General features: G+C 43.6%; 1 protein-coding gene across 1 annotated transcript; it reads right to left on the reverse strand.

Annotated features, from left to right (window-relative positions):
* Nucleotides 1–641: 641 nt before the first annotated feature.
* Nucleotides 642–11,134, reverse strand: LOC126545550 (uncharacterized). Its single transcript, XM_050193467.3, has 3 exons — nucleotides 10,935–11,134; nucleotides 6,586–6,863; nucleotides 642–2,842 (listed from the first exon to the last, which is right to left on the reverse strand). Exons 1-3 carry the CDS (start codon nucleotides 10,984–10,986, stop codon nucleotides 2,462–2,464), a joined length of 711 nt encoding a protein of 236 aa, XP_050049424.2. The 5' UTR covers nucleotides 10,987–11,134; the 3' UTR covers nucleotides 642–2,461.
* Between the last annotated feature and the right edge of the window lie 826 nt (nucleotides 11,135–11,960).

Below are 11,960 nucleotides of genomic sequence, written 5' to 3' on the forward strand. Positions count from 1 at the left end.
TGTTCCTTGACTGTCCGTTTACCAGAGTGAAAATTGTTTTTCTGTAACTACACAGCTCTCCTCCTCGCGTTCTTCTCTCATCTCGGTTTTTCTAGTGCTGTTTCACCATAAAGGTATCGTACCAACTAGCTCGCGGCCACAGCCTAATCAGCTCTTTTAATGTCTGCACGTGCCTTGCTTGCATAGTTTAAACTGTGCATCTTTGCTGAGCTTATACACGGTGCCCTACATATCATGCACCAATATTTAAAGATATGAAAATGCTACATGGCAAGACAAAAGCTAGGTAAAGTCTACCGTGCCTTGGAGATACTCAAAGTACTTTTTGCATTCCGCCTAATTACGTAATTATTCCTAATAATTTATTCAACTGGTCAAATATTGCAATTAGATGAAAAACGCGAATGAGAAAATAGTAGAGCAAATTGAAAAGCTCCTGACACAGCTTCCTGTTGCAGCACATAGTGTCAAGTTATCACCGACGCCTTCGATATAAGCGGAACAATGCTCTGACAGTATTGCTAACGAGCTGACTCTCAACCCCTTACGCTCTCTTCGCTGTTGTCCCGCTGCGTTGGAAACCATATGTTCGCACTTAAATAGGCGAGAATATGGCACTGCAAAAGAAAGACAAATGCGGAGCGAGGTGACACAATGTTTATTATATATTTAGCGAGTCACAGTGGTACCGGAACTTTGCATGCAGGGCCATACTTTATATTTCGTTGGTTGTCTGAGAGCGTATCGTAACAGAGTCAGGCTGCATTTAAAACATCGCTTGCCTCGTTAAGAAACATTGAAGCCACGTAACAGTTTGTCCAAGACAGTTCAATTTGTTTTCGACAATAACTACACAATTTTAGTCGAGCGTGACAAGTGGAACTATGCTTCACTTCCGGTGGGCGTTAATTTTGTTGCTGGTCATTCAAAAATAAAAGAATGCCTCAGGAATCTCAACGAAGGATGGTTCTCTCCTGGCAAGTCACGTTTCAGATAATGTAAAAGCATCGTCAATACCATTGGTCAAAGAAAGCAGGGCGCCTAATAAATAACTTTTAATTTCGGATATAATGAAGCTTGAATCTTCATGCTTTTGAGCACACCGTGACTTCATTGTTTGAATTCATAGGAAACGTACATATTCTAAAACATAACATTCAATGTTAGGTAGTGCGTGAGTAATGTCCGCGCTTTGAATCTGATCGGGAGTTTCTCTGAACATTCCCGCTTTTTTTTGTGGTTCATTGAACAGTAACTACGTTATATTTAAGCCCAAGCTGTGATTCCTGCTGCATAGTTTCTGATACTGGCCCATTCCTGCAAGAGTTTCTGATACTGGCCCATTCTGCACAATGCAGGGCTGCTCAATGCTAATTTATTAATGGCGATTTTTCTCTTAAACCAACCACGATACACTTGTCCATCGATTATGAGCTTATCATTGTTACTGAGAGTATATGGATCAAATTGCGTCTAAAAAAACTGGATTTTCAGGGCACCCTATAACGCAGAATTGTTATTTTAAATCGCGGCCTCAAATCCCGTCCAACCTACAGCGACTGCCATTTTGACGTGGATTGTCTTACTTCTGCAATTGTGGGGCCACCCTCTGTCGGTTCTTCCACCAACTACGCATGCTATGGCATCCAATGGCAGAGGAAGGGCGTCGCCGTTGAATTGTGCCCGCAATTCCTTCACTCACTAAAATAAAGCAGTAGAAAACTTCTGAAACAGACATTTGAAAACGAAACGACGTATTGCAGCCTTGATGCGTTTGCAGATTTTGCAATCACTTCAGGTACGTGCTGTCCAGAAACGTGTGAGCTTGGAGATTCTCTTTCGCTACTCCGAGTACAACAGATTACGCTGGTCTATTTCACTTTGTTGCAACTTACTGTTAGTATACTGCTGTACTGTTAAAAGGCGTTAGAAAAGTTCAAATTCCAATTTTCTACTGCACTGAACACGGTCAAATTTTGCCAACTTGCTGTTGTAAGTTCATGATTTAACGTGCAACGCATGACATAAGCTCCAAAATTTCGTGCAGTAGCGTCTATATAAACACGACTGCTTTTTTTTCCCTTTTCACCTATTGCATTTATCACTTGGAACAAAGCAAACAGGAGGCAAAACGTTACCCAGTACTAAGATGGGCAACTAACGCGACAACCAACCAGCCTTACAAGTACGCTGCGCAGAGCACTAACTGTGTTTATCTGGCAGCATTCGTTTCTATTATTTGTCAGTGCGTGTTCTGTGAACAACAGCAGAATATTTTTTTTAACGAAAACTGCACCGACTATATTTCCAAGTTGTCTTCTTTCTTTATCGAGAAATAAACATCAAGTGCTCGAGCGGCGTGGTGGCGATGGAATAGTTATCAAACTGTGACAATGGCGGTACTTATAGACGAACTCCAAGCACCAAAGTTTGTTGGATGCGTCGCACACGTTCGGGGCAGCTACTGAGCTCCAAGGGCCTCCTTGAGGGCTGGCAGCACGTGCGTTTCCGGCAGCTTGGCGAACACCGGAACGAAGCTGCGGTCGGCAGCCTGCATCATTTCGAAGTAGGGCACTCCGCTCACTTGAGAGTTTTGCGGGCTCGTGGCTATGCCCGAGAACGAGGGGTACGCTCCCAGGGTCACCCCGACGCTCCACACTGGCTGTGGGAAGGAGGAACTACCGCCGACGTTGCCACTTCCGTCTCCACCTAACAGCTCCTGGGTTAGCTTGCCGTTGAAAGAGACACCGGAAAATGTCACAGTCACTAGGCCACGACCTTCAGGAGTTGTCACGTTGTTGCCCGCGCAGTGGTAGTGGTAAATGCCTCTCATAGTTGCATCCTAAAGAGAACAATGAAGCACAAATACTTTAATTAGATTTGCAAGCAAATTCATGGGCTGGATGTGATGGGCAATTGCATTTCTTTGGGAATCAACGCAGGCAATTCAATAGCCTCACTTTTATTGTAAATAGCTGTTTTGGACGACGGGAATATTATGCTGATTTACAAACTTTTTGTTTTCTTTTCTTTTTTTGTATGGTTAGGGTATATCACTGGGCAACCAACCAAAAAAAAAATTAAATTATGGGGTTTTACGTGCCAAAACCACTTTCTGAGTATGAGGCACGCCGTAGTGGAGGACTCCGGAAATTTCGACCACCTGGGGTTCTTTAACGGGCACCTAAATCTAAGTACACGGGTGTTTTCGCATTTCGCCCCCATCCAAATGCGGCCGCCGTGGCCGGGATCCGATCCCGCGACCTCGTGCTCAGCAGCCCAACACCATAGCCACTGAGCAACCACGGCGGGTCGGCAACCAACAGTAAGCAAAGCATTTTCAAGCAAAATGTGGCCTCCTTCTCAATGAACATAGACAAGTAAGCACCACACGACTATGTATCCACTGCAGCTGCAAAATTACGATCAGTAAAACAATCATTCACGTGTAAGTAGCAAATAGATGCAAAGAAACGGAAGGAACCTCATGCATTTTCATCAAAAAGAAAGGCTGCTCATGCGAAATATTATTGTTGTTGGTCTCGCAGCTCAGTCATGCTCAAGCGGTTTTCCGCGGCGATCCTTCTGCGTACGGGGCTAACCAGTAGGCAACTACAAATTATGCTTAGTGGCTGTTTATCAATCCGTATGTGGGCGAGAACAGTGAATGAGCAATAAGGTATGCGTGGATCTGCAATGTTGGTGAACTTTTACGACAGATAAAGTACTCTTCCATTCCAAAACAACACGCTACAAAAGGAGATTCATGCGAGTAGCTCACTTAGAAAGTATCGCAACTGAACAAAAATGTGCTCCGGCTGGAGGGCTACCAGATAAGGTGGAGTTATGTTACATCCAAAGCCAACATGGGACGGGAAAATGCTGACACAAGTACGGTGTGTAACTATCGGCAGCGTTATATTTTCTGCAATGCTATAACGCAGCGCCTTCTGTTCCAATGTTTATAATTTCAATAAAAACACCAAGGGAGTTACGCAAATCATGCCTGCAAAGGAAGCTTACGCGCTTTGAATGTACAGTATTTATGCACAAGCACAGTTGACAAATGAAGAAGATATAAAAATGTCTTAATTTTTTCTACTCTTTGGTATGCGTTTAGAATGGAACCTCGAAGACAATCGAATTTGAAGATGACGTCATTTTCTTTAATTTTATTAGCGCCCTTCTGCTTCGAGATATTCCTAATCCACTCTGGCCCATAAATCGCTAATTTCTCGTTCAGAGTTGGGTCTTCAAACAGAGATAAAAATCCGTCGTAACGTAGCGCAATCACCTATCACAACAGAGTAGAAGCCGTACACGCCCTAATAGAGTTTCTTGCTCTCCTCAGAAGGACTGGCTTCTTCTTTTCGCATTGTTCTGAAAAGACCATTAACTCGTCTGCTTCATCTTGTTGGGCACACTTTTTCATCTTCCTTTCAAAGGATAGCATTGAAATTGGAATAAAGTTGAACAGTTAATATGTAAAACCCTGTGCCTCCATAAGGTTTGCGATGACATCATGATCAGGTATTCCTTTCGTCTCGACGGTTCCCTTAACGCTCCGCTGCGCTTAAATCATGTGTGTTTCTCGGTTGAAAGTTGTTTTCAAACCTCCTTACACTAAGAAAAGCTTTACGCCACCTTGATGGTAATAAAAAGACATACTTGCAAGTTCCCAGCCACCCACGTACACCGCGCGAGATCGTGCACGCGTAGTGAAGTACGCTCCCACGAAGCAGAAACAACAGTCACCCGAACGCATGTGTTCAGAGGTGGATTGCTAGCTGACTTGCGCGGAATTCTATCGCGTGTAGCTCCGCGCCGCCACACGTCGGCATCAGGAGCTGACGCAGCCAGCCCACACAGCTTCCTTCGTTCGAAGTCATTTTGGCACAGTATCCCGGAAAATTCGCTGTCCTGGGCCAGCCTGAACATATTAGAACGTCAGGAAGAGCTCCCAGCGGCCGCAGTAGACGCTACTCACAGACTGGAAAGCTGCGGGGGCGCAAGAAGTCGTGCATGCTCCTGCGTACTGCGCATGCGCACTACTACCTCAGAGGTTTCTTGCGTGCACAGAGTTGTTGCGGACGCCAAAATGCCTATTGCCAATGACAGCCCGGATTGACCAACGAAAAGAAGCCTGGCTTGAGGTGGTAGGCAACTTTTATTTTTGCCCTACGGTGCAGGTTGCAATGACGATAACGAGGTGGCTAATGATGTAGTTTTCTACGAAGAAGTTGAAGACGACGACGAAGACGTATCAAAAAGGACGCATACAGCAAACCTGTCTCAAACTTTTAGCTCTTTTTCGCTTCAATACGTGCACTTCAAAAAATTACAGCCGTTGGTATATATATCGTCCAAACAATATTCGCCATGTACACGGCTGTTTCCTTTCATGAAAACACATCGTGCGCGGCTTTTCTATCAATCGTCTTATGCCACGATGTTTATGTTTTGCCACGTTGTTTTTGACCTGGAAGTACTAGGCGTACAGCCTTAAATAAAAGATTGGCCTGCAAGTCCGATGACATTTATTTTTTGAGGACACGCTAAACTCGAAAGAGTGCAAGTTGTTCAAAGAGCGCAGTTGCGCTTGCAGTAATGAAATATTTCCTGTTATTTGTCACGCATGTACTAATTGAACGTTGTCTGACTGCACGAAAGCTCATTTCATCATTCTGTAAATTGAAAAAAGAACTCTAATGACGTACGCCAACTAACGTTAAGACTGTCGTTTTAATAAAATGCATTCAAACCACACAACATTAGCGCCATGAGGCCTCCCTACAGCTTCGACATTTGAGCCTTCTGCTAGAAATAACTCCTGTATCCACTTAATAAAAACAGGTCTCTGAAAGCTGGGTAACCGAGTTTAACAAAAACAAAAGATAAGCCGGCAACTCGGCTGAGAAATCAAGCAACATTAAGCAATTTATTATGCCTGATTTTATTTTTCTGCTCCAGGCTCGCGAAGATGCTGCAGAAAAGATCAAGCAGGTAAGATTGTATGACAACGGCAAGCAACATATTGGTTTATTGTGTGCACAAACTCCTACAAGAGAACTAATTACATCACACAAACAAGAACTAAAGCACCCCTTGATAGGGTTGCTATGTGGAAGTGTTGATGTGCTATTATTACGTATCACGTATTGCATAACGGAGAAACACGGCAAAAATAAACCAATTATAACGCACCACGCTAACTTCCAACAGTGATACCACAAGAATTTATGACCGCTTTTATGCATCGCAATGCAAGTACTTCGAGTGTCTCAAGATATGCTGCTATACAAGGGTCCTTCTCGAGAATGCAAATTTTTGAGCGGACTGCTGTTCATGCAACACCTACGCATCTGTCCGCTAAGTTAAAAATATTGCGAGTTTCTGGAATCAATCGCGTCAATTAATCATGACTTAGTGCCTTTTCTGTATCATTCATTTCTTTTACAGCTCTATGTAATTCGCTCTGAATTTCGCTGCTATTTTTGTACTGTACAGCACCAAAAGAATAAGACAAGTTACACACACAGTTCGCGTGCAAACGTAGTCTGCATGACAGGCATTTGAACTGCTCACCGTGCCCACTCCTATGACGAATGGGAAGTGCCGTACGTCTTCCCTACACACGGCTTGCTGTGCAGTCACGGTGACGTCGGTAAGAAGCAGAGGTGATAGGGTGCCGTTGTACAGGGTGTACCCGGAGGAAGAAACACCGGGCACAGGAATTCTCTCGGGTACGGTGGTGCCCACCCTAGCTACGGCATTACGCAGCAGAGTCCTTGCCTCCTGCAGCTCACTCTCGGCGCACAGATCTGGGCGCTGGGTGGTCAGTGGTTGTTGAGAATGGGTTGGATCTGCAGTGTCACATAAACGTCTTGAGCATAGGTGTGACGCCGATATAATTTCGCAAATCATTTCGCTCGATTCCATTCTTTTTTCATTCAGCGTTCCCGAACGGGCGATTCTGAAGTGATAAGATAGGGGGAGCACTGCTCAGACCACTGAGAAAGCGCGGAAGTAAAAATAAATTTAGATAGAATTGTTATGTTATGCCGGCTTAACTTGCGGAATGCTGTAGGTACAAGGCTTAAGTGAATCACCGACCAGAAGCCCATAGTTTACGGGTCTTCACACCAGATTTGCAGAAAGCGATTGACGCCAACTCGCAGGACAAATTCATCAGGAACAATTTTAAGCACAAAATCAAACCTCGAGAAAACAAACGGCGGCTCGTGACTTATCTTCTATTTCAGGGGCACTCGAATACCATGACAACTGCGCGCTCTGGGTGTCTCTTTGTTCGCATCCGTTCAAATCTGCATGCATTACCATAGACAAAAGCCACAGAGTGACAAACACAAATCTCTGTCTTTCTGGGCTCCCCAAATTAACAAGCACTGATTAACACTACTCTTGAATCACATGTATAATCGCAGCACCTTATGTCCGATTAACGTTGTGGGATATATTCCGCGATATATTACAATTTCAAATGTAAGTCACCTCGTTCAGCCTCTGGAATCGTGTCCCCCATTGTAGCAGCCCGCATAACACTCAGAAATGAGTGCATATGTCAGCTAACGGAGAATGAAAAAAAAATAATTAAGAAATGCATCATAGCCATTTAATACGCCACCTCAAAAAGTGCTGGAAGCCGTAGCAACTACGTGTGGCAACAAAACCGATTTCCGCGACATGAACCTTACATATTGCTTTATTCGTAATTAATATAGATGGCTGAAGGACTTGACTAATCTTTGCAGTAATGAGAAAGGCATAAACATAATATTCAAAAGGTATAAACTTGCTGCAGTTTTTCTGGATGTCTACTGGAAGATAGCAAAATACTTGAATGCGAACTTCTATTTGGTGACGTTGAAAAGGTCCATTGCACTGGCAAAATCAGCAATAATCAAATTATATCATGCAACAAAAGACCGGAAATCGCAAGAAACACGCGAAATACTAAAGCGGCGAATAAAAGAAAGAAATTAAGGAAATTAATGGGAGCAGTTCATGTTGCGGAAGCAATCAACAGCTCTCAAAAGCCCTGGTTACGGAGTTCGTTGCAAATGCTTGTAACACTAGGCTTATCCTTTCGTGATCCTTGGATGAAGTGCATTAAAACACAAATGATTTACTATTTTTCATTATGTCTAAGTAACAATATAATTTGTCGCTTGCGTTTCGCATATTGGTGACAGCGGCCACCGCATATTTTATACACTAATAAAATATTTGCATACTTTATTCAAATGAAATTGCTGTCTATGAACTGAGACACTCCACTGTCACACGTGTGCGCTGTATACTTGAGCCACTCACGACAGCAACTTTTTCGCGATACAGAAAAGATGAAATCCTGACAGTGACAATGACAGCGGGCAAAGCAGCTGAAAAAAATCTATCATTATCATGCAATTGATTTCGTAATAAGGCCCTTCAATTCAGCAACGCAATCAGAGCGTTTAGGCTTAGAAGATCTACACTTTTATTCCGAGCTCCTAAAAACTATCGGTAACAATATTTTAGGTGACAGTTTCCCATGCCATGTTCTTGGTACTCAGCATGCCTTTCTTCAGGGACCGAAATCATGCAGCGTTTCATTCAGCAGTAATGTTTGCAATTGGCCATCTGAATTTTCCATTATTATGTACCACATGACGACTGACATTTCCCTGCTTCTCTGCTTCTACGAAGAGTTCAATCATAACTACATTTTTGTGACTATTAGCCCTGCATATTAGGGCCATGATTATTTATGATGGGCTTGGCGAAAATAAATTAGGATTCACAGTCAGCGCTTTTAAGTAGCTATACTATGCGCAATGTTCCCTAAACAAGAATACAGTGAGTGATAATCACCTCAAATAAAGCATGTGATAAATCAGCTAACCCACTGAAGAACCTATCGGACCTCATCACTAAGAACTAACTTTTTTTTCAGTGTACCGGTCCTCGTAAAAAACAGCTGCTCTCTCTCATTACCCGGGGTCTGTGTTGAAGCACTCTTTCAGTATGTACTATTTGTCATGCTATCTGTGTTATGTTGTTGTTTTTTCCTTTCTCTGTGCTCAGAACGTATGAGTGGTATTGCACCAGATAAGACCCCAGTAACAAAATATTCATGCATGCCAATCTCTAAAGCCGCACCTAGAACACAAGGAAGTCCTCCAATATATTACGGCGCACATTTAACAATTGCTATCGCCTGCATGAAAAAAAAAAAACGCATTCTGAAGTTATCAAAAAGCAAATTCTCTTTTACCACTTACTTATCGCGAACGCCCTATGCTCTCGTATTGCAAACATCGTCAGCTGATCTGGCAAGTGCTCATGCTGGCAAGTCACGTTCTATCATTCAAGAGGTAAACACTGTGATGAGAGTCTATGAAAATGGCAACGCGCAAGCATACATCACTCCTCTGCGTTTAATGCGTCTGCTTAAGGACCATCATCATGCTCTGAGTAGATAGAAAGAGCTGACACATGAGAATGACTAAAAGTAAATAAGCAATGTGCCCCCGCAAGTAAATCACGTGCGTTTTTTTAACCAGTTAGAGTCCGTGAAATACCTATTACAATTTTTCACAGCTAGCTGTCAATGCTGATTTGTGTTTCTCGCTTGCACTTTTTCGTAAGCTAATTTTGGGCAGCGAACACACATTTCTTTATGAGACTGCGACATGCTTTCCTGCCGAAGCGAGGCAATAGTTCTTGTGGAATATAAAGTGCCACAAGTGCCAGCAATTCGACAGGCATAATACGCTTGATGTTCGTATGAGTTTCCCGAAAACAATTGTGTGCACATAAAGTCAAATCATCATTATGTCTCAATGTCTCTTTGTTTCATGAATTTAAATTCTCTTGTCCGCACACAAAGAAACTGCACTTCTTTAGCAACTTTAAAGTCACTTAGAGGAAATATGAATCACACTAGTTCATAATTTCTCGTTATGGTTGCAGCGCAAAGGAAGGACAGAGTACAAGGGGCGAGAATGCAAATGTATTATCGCCCCTCCCCTTTGCAATGTACAATTATGTACCTTGAGGGTATCACAAATAAATAAATAAATAAAAGGAGCAACTGACGAAGAGCACTTGTCTTCCAGGTGTTCCTCTTGTGTCCGGTGTCGCGCTGCAACCCATGTATCAAGGAAAGTCTCTACCTTCTGCTATATCCTGGTGTAAAAGCTATGATAAGCTAGCCCGCAATATTGGCATTATTATGCAATGAAGCCTTTCATTTTTCATTGTATATGACCTTCATCATTGGCTCGCAAAAACCATGCCTACATTATCGCCCGCTTCGTGCACTCGTTACGATTGGTGATGAGAACAGAAAACAATCGATGTAAAAGAACCCTTCCATAATATGGTCGTTGAGCGAAAAAATAAAGGCCATACGCGCAAAGGAACACAAAAAAAGAATCATGCTGTGTAGGTAGCACACGAAGTAATGACAAAGGAGGAGATGCGCATAAGGAAATGGGGCCGGGTGTTGACATGGATTTTTTTTTATCATATAATAAGTTAGCTTTACCGAATGATGAAATACCAATTGGTCTAAACCACTGCACTTGTCAAGACTAGAAAAAATAAGAATGGTAAGTAAGAAGATTCCTGCGCGAAACCTAAAGCAGACTGTGTTAGGCATGAATTTACTTATTTTCTCTGACGCACCAGCTAACCCAACAACATGTTCTGCTTAAGCACATTCTTCATGAGAAGGCTGTACGTTCAAAAACCAACCAGGAATATTTTCGTACTCCATTTTCTATAGCGTAGACCTAATGATACTAACCAACGCTCATCAAGTACACTTGGGCCAACTCAAAGATAGACTGGTACTTTCTTTGGTAATCACTTGTCGTTGCCAGTCGAAAGGGTACGCAAAGTAAACTTACAGATGTCAAAATGCTCACCTAGTGTTGTCGCAAGCAGTGCTAGCAACAGTCCCATAAGCGGCGACCGCATGCCTTCGGCGATTCGTCCGCTCCACACCGCGACGATGGGATCCACGCGCAATCTGGCCTTCTTCCGCTGTCACCGGCCCGGAGCTGCTTCGCTTTCGCTTTTCGCACGAGGGGCCGTGAAGGGGCATCTCCTATTTCAGCCATCGTCCTTGATATCTCTCGCTCATAGTCCCGCCGCCTCGGCCGGAGAGGCTGTCTGGGTGCGGCGGGCCTGACGCGACACCACGCACAGGCGATAACGATGTGGAGAGAGCCGAGTTTGAACCAAGCGCGCGAGCGAGCACGAAATTAGAAACACCTACGGCGCGGAGTTCTTGCGTCATCGATGACATCGGTTCATTTAAGTGAAGGGCACGCACTGTTTGTTCGCGCCTCGCAACATGTTTACGAACATACGGAATGCAACAAACATGCTGCATGCCGTCGAATATCACCACCACTTGGGCATGAAGTCCCATAGGTGCTGCGTATTGCTCCGAGATCGCTGTTTGTATATTTGTCGCACATGCAAAACAAACTTCTGCCTTTCGGTTTCCTTTGCACACCACGTCAAACCGCTGTTTTTTGCGAATGTGTGCTGCGATGTCATGCAATATCTGTGCTCCATTCGCTGTAGCTCATTCTATAGCTACTGCTCTGTACGTTATATTATCTAGCATGATTACTGCACTGCGTTCATTGCTAAAGATATCCGGCAGAACCGATCTTGCGATGACTACAGACGTTAATGCTATTAGCACTCAAACAATGGAGCGGCACATCGTATTCCCGAACGAAGCTTTATTTCTTCCGAGTTCATTCTGAGATTACCATTGCTTCGGCTATATGCGACATACACTGTCTCCAGGATAGGCCCATTTTTGCCGCCGTTGCTCGCTGGGGACCGCCATGACCACTGTATGACAACGATGCAGTAATGACAAAGGAATGACAAAGAAGAAATTACGTCAGTGGAACTTTCAATGGCAGAGTGAC

This window comes from Dermacentor andersoni, chromosome 10, assembly GCF_023375885.2.
Source record: "Dermacentor andersoni chromosome 10, qqDerAnde1_hic_scaffold, whole genome shotgun sequence".
NCBI classification, from domain to species: Eukaryota; Metazoa; Arthropoda; class Arachnida; order Ixodida; family Ixodidae; genus Dermacentor; species Dermacentor andersoni.